At 42.2% G+C, this 21,523-nt stretch overlaps 1 protein-coding gene across 6 annotated transcripts in view; it reads right to left on the reverse strand.

Moving 5' to 3' along the window:
- suclg2 (succinate-CoA ligase GDP-forming subunit beta) overlaps positions 1–21,523 on the reverse strand; it is a 126,232-nt gene that overhangs the window by 48,231 nt on the left and 56,478 nt on the right. For all 6 annotated transcript variants that reach the window (XM_090205985.1, XM_036950574.2, XM_090205989.1 and 3 more), the window contains 2 exons: positions 18,291–18,452; positions 16,941–17,083 (listed from right to left, as the gene is read on the reverse strand). In XM_090205985.1, coding sequence (XP_090062111.1) covers positions 16,941–17,083; positions 18,291–18,452 — 305 coding nt within the window. The remainder of the gene's footprint in view (positions 1–16,940; positions 17,084–18,290; positions 18,453–21,523) is intronic.

Raw genomic sequence — 21,523 nt, forward strand, 5'->3', positions numbered from 1 at the left:
TGTAACTTCTTCTTTAAGAGGCTCCTCTGTCCTCCACTCGTTACCTGTATTAATGGCACCTGTTTGAACTTGTTATCAGTATAAAAGACACCTGTCCACAACCTTAAACAGTCACACTCCAAACTCCACTATGACCAAGACCAAAGAGCTGTCAAAGGACACCAGAAACAAAATTGTAGACCTGCACCAGGCTGGGAAGACTGAATCTGCAATAGGTAAGCAGCTTGGTTTGAAGAAATCAACTGTGGGAGCAATTATTAGCAAATGGAAGACATACAAGACCACTGATAATCTCCCTCGATCTGTGGCTCCACGCAAGATCTCACCCCGTGGGGTCAGAATTATCACAAGAACGGTGAGCAAAAATCCCAGAACCACACGAGGGGACCTAGTGAATGACCTGCAGAGAGCTGGGACCAAAGTAACAAAGCCTACCATCAGTAACACACTACGCCGCCAGGGACTCAAATCCTGCAGTGCCAGACGTGTCCCCCTGCTTAAGCCAGTACATGTCCAGGCCCATCTGAAGTTTGCTAGAGAGCATTTGGATGATCCAGAAGAAGATTGGGAGAATGTCATATGGTCAGATGAAACTTTTTGGTAACAACTCAACTCGTCGTGTTTGGAAGACAAAGAATGCTGAGTTGCATCCAAAGAACACCATACCTACTGTGAAGCATGGGGGTGGAAAAATCATGCTTCTGGGCTGTTTTTCTGCAAAGGGACCAGGACGACTGATCCGTGTAAAGGAAAGAATGAATGGGGCCATGTATCGTGAGATTTTGAGTGAAAACCTCCTTCCATCAGCAAGGGCATTGAAGATGAAACGTGGCTGGGTCTTTCAGCACGACAATGATCCCAAACACACTGCCCGGGCAACGAAGGAGTGGCTTCGTAAGAAACATTTCAAGGTCCTGGAGTGGCCTAGCCAGTCTCCAGATCTCAACCCCATAGAAAATCTTTGGAGGGAGTTGAAAGTCCGTGTTGCCCAGCAAAAGCCCCAAAACATCACTGCTCTAGAGGAGATCTCCATGGAGGAATGGGCCAAAATACCAGCAACAGTGTGTGAAAACCTTGTGAAGACTTACAGAAAACATTTGACCTCTGTCATTGCCAACAAAGGGTATATAACAAAGTATTGAGATAAACTTTTGTTATTGACCAAATACATATTTTCCACCATCATTTGCAAATAAATTCTTACAAATCCTACAATGTGATTTTCTGGATTTTTTTTTCTCATTTTGTCTGTCATAGTTGAAGTGTACCTATGATGAAAATTACAGGCCTCTCTCATCTTTTTAAGTGGGAGAACTTGCACAATTGGTGGCTGACTAAATACTTTTTTGCCCCACTGTATATGTGAGTGAAATGTTTTGTGAAGTGTTTTCATCATTCTAGATTTCAGCCAGTAGCAACAAGAAGTGCTGCAATGTGTGTGGACCCGAGAAGGACAGAATGAAACCGTACACAGTTAAATAAAGGTTCAATAAAAATATAAAACACTGTCACGACGTTGGCCTGGGGTGAGGTTTATGACAGTCATAAATACCTCGTTCCCCCTTTTTCCTCTCTCTACCCTATTGATGTTACATTTGCAAACCCCTTGGTTAACAGACATTCTGGGAACATCAGAAGGTGGGGGGAAATTAACTATATTCTGGTAATCCGACCAATTGAACATATGCGGTGGTATTTAATGAATATGATGTCAGTTCGGTTGTCATCTGAGACATTCTCATCAATGATAAGATGACAAACTCTACAGTGGAATGTCTACACATCAGAGTTATCGGATTCACATGGAATTGTTGTTCAATTAAATGTTTGAATATGAAATTATTCATGATGGGATGAAATGTGATTTTAGCTTCTAAAATGTGAGATTTGGGTTTTCATAAGGTAGGGCTCTGCTCAATCAGTGGCCCGCCCCTGTGAAGGGACATGGGCTATACAACCTTTCAAACACGCCCTCCTCTCCCTTCCTATATAAAGTCTTGACGATAATATAACCTCCTGTTCCGAGGATGTGAGGACGACGGTCCGATGTCAGAATGGTTCAGATAATAACTACAGAACGAAGCCAACATCAGCATGAGCTTTGGTTGAACTCTTATTCACTACAGAAGTGATTCCTCCTAGCCGTTGAGTTAGCAACAGCAGCTGCAAATGCAGGTTAGGAAGGAACAGACAGGGTATCCCGTCTCCCATCACAGCGACATTACTACAACGTATCCAATTTACCAGCAGAGACATTCTTCATAGGACTCGGTTGGGCAATATGGCCTTCCATCTACCACCAACCTACTGAAGCGCAGCTCAGAGTAAATATTTATTGCATTTTCCTTTTCCAAATGGGCGGTAATTTAGAATGCATAAGATACTGTATTTACGATAGCACAGCTATCATAGCTATATCCTCCCTTTGTTCCACAGTCTTCCCGCTCTTTCACTCAAACCCAACCCCTTTTCTTTTGTGTAACAAGCTGTCATATCTGTTCCTCCCACTAGGGACATTTTCCTTTATGATGGAATTTGTAATCAAGTTATGATTAATTATGTGTATGTGTAATTCTGTGTGATTAGTTAGGTATTTAGTAAATAAATAATGAAGCGCAATTTTGTATTGCTGATTCAACTTGTTAGTCAGGGTTCGTGAAGATAACCAAGTATTTACAACTTTCAGATGAGACTGAATTAAGGTGACGATTAATATTGACTGCTATTGATGTAAAATATGACTAAGAGTTTATTCGGAAGATAACAGCTCTATAAATATTATTTTGTGGTGCCCCGACTCTCTAGTTAATTACATTTACATGATTAGCTCAATCAGGTAATATTAAGTATGGAGAAATGATTTTATAGAATAGCATGTCATATCACTTAATCCGGCATAGCCAAAGACACGACAACACACATGTATCAAGTGCAAGAAATACATTTGCAATACACACACAGTAAAACTGTCCCTCATGTGGTGTGTAGACCGGACTTAATTTGTGTTCAATAGGGCTCATTCTGTAAAATACTGTATGTAACATTTGTCCTTCCAATTTGTTCAGTTCAAAGCAATAAACATTAAGTGATAAAAACCTTGTTTCATTTATATTTGTTCAAGATAAACATGATTTGTTCCACTCCATGTCTTGACTATAATTGATTTGTAAACAAAAATCACATTTTATTTAAAAAAGAAGAGCTTTTATTGATAAATGTGATCTAGCAGAGGTAAATGGCAAATATTAACCATGTATGCTGTCTATATTGCTTGTGATTGATATAAGTCAACATCTAAGTTAAGTTGTTTTTACATCAATTGTTATGGCTGTATTGTTTTAAAAACCCAATAACGTTGTGGGTCCATCAGACCTGCGGACATTGGGTGAATAACAACAACATGACCACACGAACACCACACAAGGGTTAATTAGATACACAAAACACTATTACACCCAGAAATTGTAAAGTTATTTAGGGATCTCATTCTTCGAGCCTTCTGAGTTAAACAGAGACAATAAGAACAAACAAATGAAGACAATACACAAGTCTCTGAGGGTGTCATTTCACCAACAGCATCCCGACAACTCAAAGAAAAACATTTCACAGCAACATTAACTACACATTCCAATTGTTTTTCAACTGTTATTGGCATCGGATGACACAGCAATAAATGCTCCAACACAGTGACGAGCAGTATTTATTCCACGTATTGAAATGTGGAGGTATCATTATCATGCCTGTAACTGAATGTAGCAGGCTGAGACATTATTCTCTAAACATCCTCAAGGATAAAAACAATGTGTCAAGAGAACTTGTATTCACTTAGTGTTAATAAACATGTCTGTCATTCACAGTTGGTTAATTACGCAAAACATGAACAAAAAACATTTTGTTTTCTAAAATGAAAATTAAACAACTTCTTGCTTCTTGACTGGAGCTTCTTGCCTGGAGTAGCCTACAGCTTGTCACCTCATAAAAAACAGCACTCTCTACCCAACCAATTAGACTAAACACAAAGAAATTAAGTGAACAAGCAAACTGAAGTCCAGAAAACATTAGTGTGCTTTCCTGGGCTCCTTAAACTAAGTATATATATATGAAAAAAAGGAAAAGTCCAGTTTTGACACCGAGTTCAGTTCAAACATCACACTGTGCATCCAGTGTCTCTGTAGTGTCAAAATGCTTCTTTGAACTGCTGTTTCATAGCCAAGGCTTTTAGACTACAGTGTTCCAGACCCTTGACTTCTCTCCCTACCATTAACATCCCATTGTACATGTCAAGGCCTGGCCCAGCCAGACCCAGTACTCAGTGAACAAAGGACCTGACACCAAGTAGAAACGGCCCACATTATGCTATGGTCTTATAAGCAGGAAAGTGGAACAGCTAGCTACGATGTGCAGTATACTATATCATTGACTGCATTAAAGTAATGCACTGTAAGCAAATCTTCAGCTACAGTATAGTGGGTCAAGGAGGCCTAATGAGGGATGAACTGAGCATGATGAACTGAGCTGGCCACTGAGGTCTGATGGGGTCTGCTGCTAGTCCATGATCAGCAGTTATACCGAGGTTATTAGTGTTTCCTGAGTCTCCACAGAGATATGGGCTTGGAGAGCTTTTAAGAGACCCCTATAGCTCATAGTTCTCTATGGATATGATCATTTCATTGCAACCATAGTACTGAGGTAGTCTGGGTAACAGTCTGGTGAGCTATTATTCCATTCCTTGTAATGCTAAACATCTTTGGTATGACAGAGTGGAGTGGTATGTTAGCTTAACAGACTGGTACCCAGGCTAGTACTGTAGTATGTAAGCCAGGGTTTCCTCAACTCGGTCCTCAGGACCCCAAGGGGTGCATGTTTTGGTTTTTGCCCTAACACTATACAGCTGATTCAAATAATCAACTAATCATTAAGCTTTGATGGACTGAGTTCAGGAAACACTGATTTTAGTCAATGGTTAGACCTAGCTAAAGATTACTGAAATAATGCTCCCTACTCTACTTACCTGCACCATACGATTTAAATGTCACTGTCAATATGTGCTTTGCAGTCAAACCACCTCACCACCATAGAAAAACAATCACATCATTCAGAGCTCAGTCCACCCAGGGAGCTATTACCACTCTTAGCAAAATGTGCTCTTGATGGCATGACCTGCTCGTCATTCTAATGTTCTCTCCTCATCTCCCCAGTTCAATGTTTACTGGTCCCACAGCACAGGTCTCAGCTGCTGGCTCCATAGCCTGCCCTCTGTAATACAAGGATTCATGCTCTACACAGAGTGAAATAACTCCTATAAGGAGTGGGAGCCTGTTTCTGGACTCTCTCGCTGGCTTCTCATTGCTTGTGTTCACGACACAGGGGACTGGCTGTTCCCAGAGGCCTGCCTGCAGGCCGAGACACAATTCCCCCCACAGCAAACCCAGAGCTCCAACGTCACAGCCAACTCCATAATGACTGACTTTTTGAGTCCCTGGAGAGCTAGGCATGTGTGTGTTTCGGTGTGTCTGTATTTGTGAGGTGCATGATTGCCTTAGCCTGTGTGATAGCAGTGTGGATGAAACCGATCCAAGGACATGAAGAGGGGTTATTCCCACTGTGCCTCTTGAACGCTGGCGCGAGGAGGAGAGGATGATTTGCCACTCACAACCAATCACGTCACAGTGTGGGGCTCTTAAAGAGGGCCGCAATGAGTCCTGTCTCCTACAGCCTCACATCATGTCTAAGCAGGTGCTCTGACATTCCACATGGGCTTAGACATCTCCTTATGAACAGAGAGTGAGTGGCAGGTCCAGAATGGAGTGGCTGGACCTGCTCCTTAGACCTTTGTGAGGCAGTGTGACGCTGGGGGGAGCCCATCACAACACTGCCTTAAGTGGATTTAGCAGATCAAAGACTGGAAGAAGGAAGAGCACTGCCATACACTGGGGTATATCCACTGCAAGTGGACAATAACACCTTTCATGAATTCTCTGGAGGTAATGGGGAGATTTGGAGCTGAAATGTGACGGGAACAAGACCTCTCCATGAGGTACACCATGCCAAAGATGGGACAAATAGTCCTTAAGGGTGTTCTCTGTTCTCTAGCGTGTGTGAGCAGCCAAGAGGGAGACACAGGTGAGGCAGAGCAGAAACACTCACGCTTGAAATGCACCACACACTGCTGCAAGGAACACAAAAGTTTTAGTGAACACCATCTGCAAACAACCACACACAGGGCATCACAGACACTCACAAACGGCTGAAGGGGAGGCTCAGGTGATGCTGGATGATTAGCGTGAGTACACACCTCTAGAACAAAAACATTACACACACAGACACACACATAACCCATTGGGGAGGCCACAGGTGAAGATAGTGAGTAACTTCAGCATGCCAAATAACTTCAGCAGCCAAATACACACCGTCTCACACTCTCCCCCTCTCAGCCTTTGAACTGCATGAACTAAATGCTAATGTGCCAAAGCCAATCACTTTTTTTCACCTTGAAGCGGAGGTTCAGAGAACCTAGCCGTGTCATTCCTGGCACACCTTAAACACAGCAGTGTGAAAACACCCACAGGTGACAATTAACCAGTCACTTCCTGCTGTCACACAGTCTAGGAGCACAGCCTCATCTTATAGACGCCATATTTCACTACCACCTAGGAAATACAGCGTTCAGAACAAAATGGACGTGAACTTGTGAAAAGCATTATTCTGCTACTTCCTATGAGGACAGAGCAGGAGTCAGTGTTATAAGGATGATATTTGGGCACTGCCTACAGGTGAATGTTTTACATTTTATTGTACCTTTATTTAACTAGGCAAGTCCGTTAAGAACAAATTCTTATTTACAATGACGACCTACCCCGGCCAAACCCGGACGATGCTGGGCCAATGCGCCCAGCATCCCATAGGCTGTGCGCTGCCCTATGGGACTCCCAATCACAGCCAGATGTGATACAGCCTAGATTTTTTTTTTTTTTTTGGGGGGGGGGCAGAATTTGAACACCATTGAAAAACAATGAAACAAGGTTTAATGATATCTAATCCCAGAAACTGTCTGTTCTAGCAGCAGCTGTACACTCCAGGTGCATCTTACAGTTGGAATAGAATTAGCAGAAGCGATCAAAGCAGACAGCAGACAGAGAGAGAGCGAGAGAGAAGACAGAGAGCAGACAGAGAGAGAGAGAGAGAGAGCAGACAGACAGAGAGAGAGAGCAAGAGAGATAGAAGACAGAGAGAGAGAGAGAGAGAAGAGAGAGAGAGAGGACAGAGAGAGAGAGAAGAGAGAGAGAAGAGAGAGAGAGAGAAGACAGAGAGAGAGAGAAGAGAGAGAGAAGAGAGAGAGAGAGAGAGAGAAGACAGAGAGAGAGAGAGAAGACAGAGAGCAGACAGAGAGAGAGAGAGAGAAGACAGAGAGAGAGAGAAGACAGAGAGCAGACAGAGAGAGAGAGAGAAGAGAGAGAGAGAAGACAGAGAGGAAGAGAGAGACAGAGAGAGAGAGAGACAGAGAGAGACAGAGAGAGAGAGAGAGAGACAGAGAGAGACAGAGAAGACAGAGAGCAGACAGAAAGAGAGAGAGAGAGAAGAGAGAGAAGACAGAGAGGAAGAGAGAGACAGAGAGACAGAGAGAGAGAGACAGAGAGAGACAGAGAGAGAAGACAGAGAGAGAGAGAGAGAGAAGACAGAGAGAGAGAGACAGAAGAGAGAGAGAGAAGAGAGAAGACAGAGAGAGAGAGAGAGAGAGAGAAGAAAGAGAGCAGACAGAGAGAGAGAGAGCAGAGAGAGAGAGCAGAGAGAGAGAGAGAGAGAGAGAAAGAGACCGAGAGAGCAGAGAGAGAGAGAGAATACAGAGAGAGAGAGAGAGAAGACAGAGAGAGACAGAGAGAGAGAGAGAGAGAGGCAGAGAGAGACAGAGCAGACAGAGAGAGAGAGAAGACAGAGAGAGAGAGAGAGAGAAGACAGGGAGCAGACATAGAAAGCGAGAGAGAGAGACAGAGAGAGAGACAGAGAGAGAGAGAGGCAGAGAGAGGCAGAGAGAGGCAGAGAGAGACAGAGAGAGACAGAGCAGACAGAGAGAGAGAAGACACAGAGAGAGAGAGAGCAGACAGAGAAAGAGAGAGACAGAGAGAGAGAGAGAGAGACAGAGAGAGAAAAAGACAGAGACAGAGAGAGAGAAAAAGACAGAGACAGAGAGAGAGAGACAGAGAGAGCAGACAGAGTGAGAGGGAGAGAGAGCAGACAGAGTGAGAGACAGAGAGAGAGACAGAGAGAGAGAGAGAGCAGACAGAGAGAGAGAGAAGACACAGAGAGAGAGAGAGAGAGACCTCCTGCCCAATGTATGACCATATTAGAGAGACATATTTCCCTCAGATTACAGAGATCCACAAAGAATTCGAAAACAAATCCAATTTTGAAAAACTCCCATATCTACTGGGTGAAATTCCACAGTGTGCCATCACAGCAGCAAGATTTGTGACCTGTTGCCACGAGAAAAGGGCAACCAGTGAAGAACACACACCATTGTAAATACAACCCATATTTATGCTTATTTATTTTATCTTGTGTCCTTTAACCATTTGTACATTGTTAAAACACTGTATATATATATATATAATATGACATTTGTAATGTCTTTACTGTTTTGAAACCTCTGTATGTGTAATGTTTACTGTTAATTTTTGTTGTTTTTCACTTTATATATTCACTTTGTATGTTGTCTACCTCACTTGCTTTGGCAATGTTAACACATGTTTCCCATGCCAATAAAGCCCTTGAATTGAATTGAATTGAGAGAGAGAAAGAAAGAAAGAGACAGAGAGAGAGCAGACAGAGTGAGAGGGAGAGAGAACAGACCGAGAGAGGGAGAGAAAACAGACAGAGAGAGGGAGAGAGCAGACAGAGTGAGAGACAGAGAGAGAGAGGCAGAGAGAGAGAGAGAGGCAGAGAGAGGCAGAGAGAGGCAGAGAGAGACAGAGAGAGAGAGGCAGAGAGAGAGAGGCAGAGAGAGACAGAGAGAGAGAGGCAGAGAGAGAGAGACAGAGAGAGAGAGAGAGAGAGAGAGAGAGAGAGAGAGAGAGAGAAAGGGAGAGAGAGAGAGAGAGAGAGAGGGAGAGAGAGAAATGCTATAGATGGAAGGAATGCAGTTTGGAAACCTACCAAAAAACAATTAGGCAACAACAAATTCAATCCCTTGTAGACAATTTCCTGTGTAAAATGTTCCACTGTAATAGTGAAGGTGTAAACTTGGCAGTAGAAAATCTTAACAGTATATTTGACCTCTCAGCTTCCCTATCAAATCTAAAAATCTCAAATAGAAAACCGAAGAAAATGAACAAATGGTTTGATGAAGAATGCAAAAATCTAAGAAAGAAATTGAGAAACCTGTCCAACCAAAAACAAAGAGACCCGGAAAACCTGAGTCTACGCCTTCACTATGGTGAATCACTAAAACAATACAGAAATACACTACGGAAAAAGAAGGAACAGCACGTCAGAAATCAGCTCAGTGTAAGTGAAGAATCCATAGACTCTAACCACTTCTGAGAAAATTGGAAAACACTAAACAAACAACAACATGAAGAATTATCTATCCAAAATGGAGATGTATGTACTTCTCCAATCTTTTTGGCTCTATAACAAAGAATAAAGAGCAAAAACATATACAGGAACAAATAGAGATCTTAGAATCAACTGTTAAAGACTACCAGAACACACTGGATTCTCCAATTACCTTGAATGAGCTACAGGACAAAATAAAAACCCTCCAACCCAAAAAGGCATGTGGTGTTGATGGTATCCTTAATGAAATGATCAAATATACAGACAACAAATTCCAATTGGCTATACTAAAACTCTTTAACATCATCCTTAGCTCTGGCATCTTCCCCAATATGTGGAACCAAGGACTGATCACCCAAAATCCACAAAAGTGGAGACAATTTGACCCCAATAACTACCGTGGGATATGCGTCAACAGTAACCTTGGGAAAATCCTCTGCATTATCATTAACAGCAGACTCGTACATTTCCTCAATAAAAACAATGTACTGAGCAAATGTCAAATTGGCTTTTTACCAAATTACCGTACAACAGACCGTGTATTCACCCTGCACACCCTAATTGACAACCAAACAAACCAAAACAAAGGCAAAGTCTTCTCATGCTTTGTTGATTTCAAAAAAAGCCTTCGACTCAATTTGGCATGAGGGTCTGCTATACAAATTGATGGAAAGTGGTGTTGGGGGTAAAACATTCGACATTATAAAATCCATGTACACAAACAACAAGTATGCGGTTAAAATTGGCAAAAAAACACACACATTTCTTCCCACAGGGCCGTGGGGTGAGACAGGGATGCAGCTTAAGCCCCACCCTCTTCAACATATATATCAACGAATTGGCGCAGGCACTAGAAAAGTCTGCAGCACCCAGCCTCACCCTACTAGAATCCGAAGTCAAATGTCTACTGTTTGCTGATGATCTGGTGCTTCTGTCACCAACCAAGGAGGGCCTACAGCAGCACCTAGATCTTCTGCACAGATTCTGTCAGACCTGGGTCCTGACAGCAAATCTCAGTAAGACCAAAATAATGGTGTTCCAAAAAATGAGAGAGAGAGAGCGCAGACAGAGAGAGAGCGCAGCCTGAGAGAGAGCGCAGACAGAGAGATAGCGCAGACAGAGAGAGGGCAGACAGAGAGAGAGCGCAGACAGAGAGAGAGAGCAGACAGAGAGAGAGCGCAGACAGAGAGAGAGCGCAGACAGAGAGAGAGCGCAGACAGAGAGAGAGCGCAGACAGAGAGAGAGCGCAGACAAAGAGAGAGAGAGCAGACAGAGAGAGAGCAGACAAAGAGAGAGCGCAGACAGAGAGAGAGAGTAGACAGAGAGAGAGCAGAAAGAGAGAGAGCACAGGGAGAGAAGGGGGGGAGATACCCTCCTGTAGGTTTTAACTCCAACCCTGTTCCTGGAGAGATACCCTCCTGTAAGTTTTAACTCCAACCCTGTTCCTGGAGAGATACCCTCCTGTAGGTTTTAACTCCAACCCTGTTCCTGGAGAGATACCCTCCTGTAGGTTTTAACTCCAACCCTGTTCCTGGAGAGATACCCTCCTGTAGGTTTTAACTCCAACCCTGTTCCTGGAGAGATACCCTCCTGTAGGTTTTAACTCCAACCCTGTTCCTGGAGAGATACCCTCCTGTAGGTTTTAACTCCAACCCTGTTCCTGGAGAGATACCCTTCTCTAGGTTTTAACTCCAACCCTGTTCCTGGAGAGATACCCTCCTGTAAGTTTTAACTCCAACCCTGTTCCTGGAGAGATACCCTCCTGTAGGTTTTAACTCCAACCCTGTTCCTGGAGAGATACCCACCTGTAGGTTTTTAACTCCAACCCTGTTCCTGGAGAGATACCCACCTGTAGGTTTTTAACTCCAACCCTGTTCCTGGAGAGATACCCTCCTGTAGGTTTTAACTCCAACCCTGTTCCTGGAGAGATACCCTCCTGTAGGTTTTAACTCCAACCCTGTTCCTGGAGAGATACCCACCTGTAGGTTTTAACTCCAACCCTGTTCCTGGAGAGATACCCACCTGTAGGTTTTTAACTCCAACCCTGTTCCTGGAGAGATACCCACCTGTAAGTTTTAACTCCAACCCTGTTCCTGGAGAGATACCCTCCTGTAGGTTTTTAACTCCAACCCCAGTTGTAACTAACCTGATTTAGCTTTTCAAACAGCTAATTATTTAAATAACAACAACAACTTGGTAGGTGCTTATATTTGTCCTATTTCACAAATGTACAAGTGTGTATTATATGCATGTATAAATTGGAAATGTGTTTTTTTTGCATATCCCAACTTTCCCCAGGTACACCCTCATGTGGGGTCATGGCCAGGGTCAGCCATTATCAACGGCAACCCTGGAGCAATTAGGGTTACATGGATTGCTCAAGGGCAGAGACAGATTTTTTACCTTGTCAATTCGGGGATTAGGACTAGCAACCTTTCTTTATTGACCCAACACTAACATCTAGGCTAGGCTAGCTGCCACACTGTAACCATTAGAATCAGGTGCGTGGATCAGGGTTGTAGAGCGACTGAGATATACTATGTGTAACCATTAGAATCAGGTGCGTGGATCACGGTTGTAGAGCGACTGAGATATACTATGTGTAACCATTAGAATCAGGTGTGTGGATCAGGGTTGTAGAGCGACTGAGATATACTATGTGTAACCATTAGAATCAGGTGCGTGGATCACGGTTGTAGAGCGACTGAGATATACTATGTGTAACCATTAGAATCAGGTGCGTGGATCAGGGTTGTAGAGCGACTGAGATATACTATGTGTAACCATTAGAATCAGGTGCGTGGATCACGGTTGTAGAGCGACTGAGATATACTATGTGTAACCATTAGAATCAGGTGTGTGGATCAGGGTTGTAGAGCGACTGAAATATACTATGTGTAACCATTAGAATCAGGTGCGTGGATCAGGGTTGTAGAGCGACTGAGATATACTATGTGTAACCATTAGAATCAGGTGTGTGGATCAGGGTTGTAGAGCGACTGAGATATACTATGTGTAACCATTAGAATCAGGTGCGTGGATCAGGGTTGTAGAGCGACTGAGATATACTCTGTGTAACCATTAGAATCAGGTGCGTGGATTGGGGTTGTAGAGCGACTGAGATATACTATGTGTAACCATTTGAATCAGGTGTGTGGATCAGGGTTGTAGAGCGACTGAGATATACTATGTGTAACCATTAGAATCAGGTGCGTGGATCAGGGTTGTAGAGCGACTGAGATATACTATGTGTAACCATTTGAATCAGGTGTGTGGATCAGGGTTGTAGAGCGACTGAGATATACTATGTGTAACCATTTGAATCAGGTGTGTGGATCAGGGTTGTAGAGCGACTGAAATATACTATGTGTAACCATTTGAATCAGGTGTGTGGATCAGGGTTGTAGAGCGACTGAGATATACTATGTGTAACCATTTGAATCAGGTGTGTGGATCAGGGTTGTAGAGCGACTGAAATATGCTATGTGTAACCATTAGAATCAGGTGCGTGGATCACGGTTGTAGAGCGACTGAGATATACTATGTGTAACCATTTGAATCAGGTGTGTGGATCAGGGTTGTAGAGCGACTGAGATATACTATGTGTAACCATTTGAATCAGGTGTGTGGATCAGGGTTGTAGAGCGACTGAGATATACTATGTGTAACCATTTGAATCAGGTGTGTGGATCAGGGTTGTAGAGCGACTGAGATATACTATGTGTAACCATTAGAATCAGGTGCGTGGATCACGGTTGTAGAGCGACTGAGATATACTATGTGTAACCATTTGAATCAGGTGTGTGGATCAGGGTTGTAGAGCGACTGAGATATACTATGTGTAACCATTTGAATCAGGTGTGTGGATCAGGGTTGTAGAGCGACTGAGATATACTATGTGTAACCATTTGAATCAGGTGTGTGGATCAGGGTTGTAGAGCGACTGAGATATACTATGTGTAACCATATGAACTGTTAGCGGCTATGAGGAACCTAGCAGCTGAAATAAGGCTGTCAAAATGATACACCAATGAGGGTCAGAGAACACAAGAAAATATTCACTTATGCAGAAATGCATCAGCTTCCCTAGAGACATACTGTAGTAGGCTGTAGTAAGTGTATAATACTTTTCAATTCCACAGTAACAAAATAATACACATTTTTCACTGTAAAATGTATGTCAAACGATGAGAGATGGCACCAACGGCATAAACCGTCATTCTGTTACCAAACTTTGCCTCTGCATTGTTCTTTAATTAAACATGTTTTAGTAAAATGTTCATTGATATTTGTTTGGCATACCTTTTAAAGAGAAAAATCTGAGTCTCAGCATCACTCTGTTACCGTGGAATCGCCTTACTCCTGAACTAGTGAAAATGTGTATACAGCTAGTTCTGTCACTGTTAGGCATCTCACCCTACACCAAAACTTGAGGAAACTGTTGGTTGTCAAGTACGAGGCTTTTGAGTTGATGTATTTAATACGGCAAAATAAACACTCCACTCCTGATTAACATTTCATGGAAAAGTTAGAATGAGTGAACATCTTCAATCCCAAAGCAAATAAAAAAAATGAAAAATTCAGTTGTAAGCATGAATGTTGAGTCTGTCATGACACGTATGCTTTCAAGTACCTGATTCAGTATAATGGACACATTTCAAACATTTAACAAAATATGTGCATCCTTAGCATTGCAAGCTATTGATTCTCACTCAATAGCCTCTCTCTGCCCCAAGTTGTTTACAGTCTAGGCCTAAATGGAACTGAGTTGTAGGAAATCTTAGTACTTAAAAGTTTGGAAATTATGAAAAGAAAAATGCAAAATAGGATTTTCATCATGCAGGAATCTAATAATTAACATTCTCTCCACAGATCTGACGAGTCTCCAAATCCCTGTATGAAATGCAAATGTCAGTACACAGAGTAATATCAATCCTCTCTCTTTTTTTCCCCCCATAAGGGAGGGCCTGTGTCTCTGTCTCGTCTCTATCCTGCTGGAGGAGGGACAGGTACTGCCTTTACTCTGGGGTTTTGGCTTTGAATTGAAGACAGAATAAAGAGAAAACGACTCCCTATGCAAGAATAATTGGGAAGTGTAATGCAGTCTTTAAAAGCTGTCTCTTTTTCCCCCGCAAATCCATCTCTATTATGACCTGGTTTGACATCATAATGGATTAATTTGATCACACTGCCTCAGAGGAGTGAGAAACACTTCTACCACTGTTTTCTCTCCTGTTATTCTATTCTATTTTTACGACACCTTGATGAATTCATGCAGGGCCCAACATTATAAATACACTGTGGATATCTGAATGGGACAATACATCAGCTGGAGTGCTTTGCTTACACCTCTTTAAAATTCATCTCTGGTATGTGTGTGTGACTGGAGCCCTCAGAACCAAAAGGCAGAACTAGGCTAGGGTCTGATTTAGCCTATAGCTACAAAGGAAATAGTCAACTATTGAAGCTGCTACATGAAACTGAAGTGAAGCAAAGTCATGTTATTCAAGTGACTTGTGTATTGCAATGAGTATCATGCCAGATTTATGCATATTTATGAAGAAATGCCACATCATGTCTATATGCCGTTTGTTCTCAATGTCCTTCATCTTTGACGCATTAAAGACATGTGTGGTAAACTGGCCTCTTCAACAATGGATAGGAGGAACCGTCTTTACCACTGTTCTATGACATCTGCAGAAAACTATACTGTCAAATAGACTGGGAGAAAAACAATAAAGTCAAGTCAAGGCAAACAGGGAATTAGTGCTGTGATGAGTGTCAACACAACCAGCACTGCGGCATAGTTACAAGCCTCCAACTGTTTGCTGCAGAACTATTGGTAATCTGATCATTTAGGATTCCACAGTCATAAAGAGGTGCCAGTGCCACATCTTTCCCTCTGAGGTTCCGGCCATTAATTCCACCAGGGATGTACAGTAATGGGTTTGCGTTCTGCATTGGGAGAAGACTGACGGCAGTCATTAAAAGGCTTGTTTCATTGTGGCTGCGGAGCCGCAATTCATCACAACAGTCAATAATACCATGGCATTATATTTAGGAGATGATCTCTAAAACCACATCACTGAGAGAAACATGGCTGTTGGTGCCAAACCCGCTAATGAATGTTGTGTCTTTGTTACAAAGGTGGACTTGTGTCTAACCAACTAGATAAAACCTTCAAACCTCTTAAGGATGGGACCCTTTTTTTCAATTTTCGCCAAAAATGACATACCCAAACATAACTGCCTGTAGCTCAGGACCTGAAGCAAGGATATGCATATTATTGATACCATTTGAAAGGTGTGTGAAATTAATGTAGGATAATATAATACATTAGATCGGGTAAAAAAGATAAAGAAAAATAACTTCTTTTTTTTTCGTATTATCTTTGAAATGCAAGAGAAATCCCATAATATAATATTGCAGTTTAGGCGCAATTTAGATTTTGGACACTAGATGGCAGCAGTGTGTGCGCAAAATTATAGATCGATCCAGTGAAGCATTGCACATACTGTGCCATATTGGTCAATTGATACATTTTCAAATACTTAACTATAGAGAAAATACCAAATGTATATGGTAATACAAAATTTAAGTTTCACACATCTTGACGGCCGGGATAGGGGGGTGTGGAGCCAGAGGCAGCAAGGGTTCAAACTGTAGAACCCAGTTCCTACATTTTAATATAAACATTTATTTTATTTTTAAAAAATGATGCTACATTTTATCTCTGGGACCCTCAGGATGACAAGAGCAAGATTACTGAATGTAAGTACATTATTTATCTTCAGAGGTGAATGTATCAAACCAGTTGCCTTGATAAAAGTTTTGTTGTTGTGCACTCTCTTCAAACAATAGCATGGTATTTTTTCACTGTAATAGCTACTATAAATTGGACAGTACAGTTAGATTAACAATAAGTTAAGCTTTCTGCCCATATAATACATGTCTATGTCCTGGAAAGTTTGCTGTTACTTAAAACTTCAATCCGGTCACATTGGCGTACGTCATGATCAACCGTCCCGGTATAGGGACACTGATCCCGTAGAGGTAAGGAGCTTTGACAGGACTCATGGTTAAACAACCACACACACAAAGGAAGTAGCAACAGAGATGTACAGAATCGCTTGGGTAAAGTGTTGAGCAGCTGACAAACTGGGAATTCAACAGGTTCTTGGAACAGTGTGTTGGCTCTCTGAGAGCAACTGACAATTTGGTATGGAACTAGCTACGGTAGCATTGTGAATAAGCTTTGTTTTCGGTCTTTAGGCGGTATACCTCCTCTCCCCAGCACTGTTATATAAAGTGTGGTCCTCTTTTGGTAGTTTGAAGCGTGAAGTGTGGTCCTATCTTAGAGCAGTTTGAAGGATAAAATGTGCTCCTACCTTGGGGTCGGCAGTGAGCAGTTTGAAGGCCTCGTAAACCTGTTTCTCCTTCACTCCTCCTCCCAGGTCTAGGAAGTTGGCCGGTTTCCCTCCATGGAGGTCGATGATGTCACACGTGGCCATAGCCAAACCAGCCCCATTCACTGTAATGGCAGGTCAAAGGTGAAATTAAACCACAAAGAAAGGTGTTACTGGTCTCAGAAAACAGAGAAGGGCCTTTAAAGTCCAGAGCATCCCTTCAAAATAGTTGCTGTGCTCATCGCAAAGTTAGATGACAATCGACGACACCGGAACTCTTATAATAGTTTTTTCCCCCATACTCCAATGAAGTTAGATTTCCCACATTAACAATCAAAATGATGTTGAGAATTCAAACATAAACCCTTGAGAGAAAACTGTGACATTGAAAAGTAGTTGGGATTTAATTACAATAAACATTACCTAATACAATCATTAAAACAAAAACATAAGAGTGCACAGTGAAATAAATGAGTAAATGATCTAATGAAGAAGGAATAACAAATCATCTTTAGAGAATTTAAAGCTTTAAGAGGTCAACTGTTAAAACTCGTCTAATGAGGATATTTAACACTTCAAGAAGTTGAGAAGCGGAGGGAAACGTGATTACGGCAACACTCTTGACTTCAGAAAGCAAGTGTTGATTAAAAGAAGTTCTGTCGCACTAGTGTTGGCCCGTATTATCAGGCAGCTTAATGAGAGCATCCCTATCCCGCTGGGTTGCTTGGTGCTGTGTTGCCAGGGAGCCAAGTGATTCAGCCGCTTCCTGCTGAAGCCAACACGCCTCTCTATAAATGTCTTACCTCATTTGGGTTATCAGCGCTAAGCCTGCATCCTGGCAAGCGCCCCTACAGAAGTCTCAATAAAAGGAAACTGGTTTTAACAGCTGTCACTTTGGTGGGTTACAGAGCTTTTAAGGAGCCCATCAGCTCTGAGCTGTTGTCCTGTAGGAAAGACTGGGCACGGGAAAGAGTCACTAACCGTGATCTTACTGCCACAGCGTTTATGAGGCTGCAGGGCAACCAGGAGATACTCCCTAGCAGCCCAGAATTACACTATAAAGATTTGATTTATGACAGGGGAGACCTATAATGAGAATGCTAACAATCCAGCTCACTGGAGACTTTTTATTATTATGGCTAATTAGAAAGAATTGGTTACAGCGTCCTCCTTCTGGACTCGTTAGAAAGCTGGTTGTTAATTTGGACTGGAGAGGAGCCCAGTCAGCCCAGTCAAAAAAAAACTCCATTCCAGTTGGTGTGGGTTAGCCATGGCTAAATGCATAGAACATGCATGTGTGTGGACAGTGGAGAGCCATAAACCAGAACTCACCAAAGCAGGCAATGTTTCCATCCAAGCCAATGTACTTGAGGTCCCATTTGGCTGCCTCTGTCTCTGTGGGATCGCTCTCTGACATGTCGTCCAGGGCAAAGACGGCTTTTTGACGGAACTCTGCGTTATCGTCAAAGCTGATCTTGGCATCAAAGCACACCACTGAAAGAAGGGAGCGAGAAAGAGGAGAGAAAGAGAGTAACATAAATAGGAAGACAAATAGATGAGGATATGAAATGGAAATGTAATTAACATTTCTTAAAAACTCAATAAAAAATATTTAAAAAAATGTGTCAAGTGACCTCATCCTATTATACTTAATTACTTCAGTATTCGTAATGGTGAAGCTCATGTTTATGTATTGGACAGTGCCTCTAAGGGAGAATATATTATTTTTACACTTCACAAGGTGCAGTTCAAAGAAACTGTAAGCTAAATGTTAACTGCAAGCAAAGTATTTACTTCAGATTTTCATTAAGGGTTGATTATCAGTGGAGCTACTTCAGGTTTCTTAGCATTGCAGGGCTGAAATCCTGAGGTGTGCTCCTTGTGGATTTGTACTTTGTAAGGCCCACTATATACCATAACCATTTACACAAGGGTGATTGGAGCCTTCATCTATCAACACTCTATAAAAGCCCGGAGGACAAATGACAGTAGTGGGACACGGGATCCCCATGGAACCAACGGTAAATTCACTATGTAATGGCTCATCTCTGAAATACTACCTTGGCTGAAGCTCCCAAGAGTAATAAAGGTGATGTGACACACACACACACACAGCCCACACAAACAGACAGCCCCACCCCCCACCCCCACACACAGTCACACCCACTAGGGGGAACCAAAATAAATGGGAAACAAACTTCAACAGCAACTAAGTGGAGTCTCCTGGATCTGCAGTATTTGACCAACTTCATTACAACACTGCTCATTTTGACATTATTTTCTGTCTAGTCTTAGTCATTATAGTCATTTGAATAATGATTTAGTCTAGTTGTCAAAATGGCACAAACAGTGGGCCCTTTTAGTCACATCACATTAGTATTGCTTCATTAACCTATAGTAAACAATCACTGACTTCCATGTGCACAAGCATACATAGCCTACCAACATATTTTTCTGCATAGCATCCTATTCTCTTCCCAAAAGCAGAAAAATGACAAACATGCATAACAATAATATTATATAATAATTATCTGGCCTAATTCAGCCTACATAGAAGATGCACATGACATACAAAACAAACAGACACACACAAATGCAGCGAGACAGAGACCAAGAGAGAAAGACACATTTGTTCTACATAGCATATTTCTATCTGAACATTCCAAAACATTGTGTCCTTTTGAAACATCTGGCTCATTGTTCTACCTGTGGCTACGCCTTGTTCTATCTGTGGATACGCCACTGAACACAAATATAAATTCAACATGTAAAGTGTTGGTCCCATGTTTCATGAGATGAAATAAAAGATGCCAGAAATATTCCATAAGCACAAAAAGTTTCTCTCAAATGGTGTACACACATTTGTCTACATCCCTGTTAGTAAGTATTTCTCCTTTACCAAGATAAGTCCACCTGACAGGTGTGGAATATTAAGAAGCTGATTAAATAACATGATCATTACACAAGTGCATCTTGTGCTGGGGACCGTTTTTTTGTTTCACAACACAATGCCATAGATGTCTCACGTTTTGAGGGAGCATGCAATTGGAATGCTGACTGCAGGAATATCCACCAGAGCTGTTGCCACATAATTTAATGTTATTTCTCTACCAAAAGCCACCTCCAACATTTTAAAGATGGTGGCAGTGTTTCCAACCAGCCTCCCAACCGCAGACCACATGTAACCACGGTAGCCCAGGACCTCCACATCAGGCTTCTTCACCTGCAGGTTCGTCTGAGACCAGCCACCCGGACAGCTGATGAAACTGTGGGTTTTCACAACCAAAGAATTTCTGAACAAACTGTTCGACGTCCTCGCCAGGGTCTTGACTTGACTGCAGTTCGACGGCATAACAGACTTCAGTGGGCAAATGCTTACCTTCAATGGCCACTGGCACGCTGGAGAAGTGTGCTCAGATAGTGTGTATGGTGTCATGTGGTCGAGCGGTTTGCTGATGTCAATTGTGAACAGAGTACCCCATGGTGGTGGTGGGGTTATGATATAGGCAAGCATAAGCTACAGCCAACAAACACAATTGTATTTTATTGACAGGAATTTGAATGCACAGAGATCCCGTGACGATATCCTGAGGCCCATTGTCGTGCTATTCATCTGCCACCATCACCTCACGTTTCAGCAAGATAATGCACTGCTCCATGTCGCAAGGATCTGTACACAATACCTGGAAGCTGAACATGTCCCAGTTCTTCCATGGCCTGAATACTCACCAGACATGTCACCCATTAAGCATGTTTGGAATGCTCTGGATTGAGATGTACAACAGACTTTTCCAGTTCCTGCCAATATCCAGAAACTTTGCACAGCTACTGAAGTGGTGTGGGACAACATTCTGTAGGCCACAATCAACTCTATGAGAAGATGTGTCGTGCTGCATGAGGCAAATGGTGGTCATACCAGATACTGACTGGTTTTCTGATCCATGCCCCTACCTTTTATTTAAGGTATCTGTTATCTGTTTAAGGTATCTATTATTTAAGGTATCTGACCAACAGATGAATATCTGTATTCACAGGCATGTGAAATCCATAGATTAGGGCCTAATGTATGTACTTCAAGTGACTGATTTCCTTAAATGAACTGTAACTCAGTAAGATCATAGAAAATGTTACATGTTGCGTATTTATTTTTGCTCAGTGTAAAATCTGTTACGAACAGAATGGACAACGTTTTGTAGACTTTACCCTTTGCCAAAGTTTTACAAAATTGCATTATTGCATACACGCACTTCACAGAATAGGATTCAAAGATTCTCACGGACAGATGAAACGGCAAGAATCTGTCCAGGCTCATGTAAAATGATGTGATTCCCAGCAGCAGTAATTCCTGGTTTTGGGTTTTCGTCTTGGGCGAAGGGTTTGGCCAAGAGTTTCCGTTTGCCAGGAAGGAGATTTCTCTTCCTTCCTTTGCATGAAGGTATTCACAATTGTTAATGTAATTCCCCCAGAAGTAAAACAGGAAATTACACATTTTCACAATATTATTTTACTTCTGGGTACCCAAGATTAGGCATTCCCTAACGGAAATATGCAAATACATGCCAGAA

This window comes from Oncorhynchus mykiss, chromosome 17, assembly GCF_057628025.1.
Source record: "Oncorhynchus mykiss isolate SJ-2025 chromosome 17, ASM5762802v1, whole genome shotgun sequence".
NCBI lineage: Eukaryota > Metazoa > Chordata > Actinopteri > Salmoniformes > Salmonidae > Oncorhynchus > Oncorhynchus mykiss.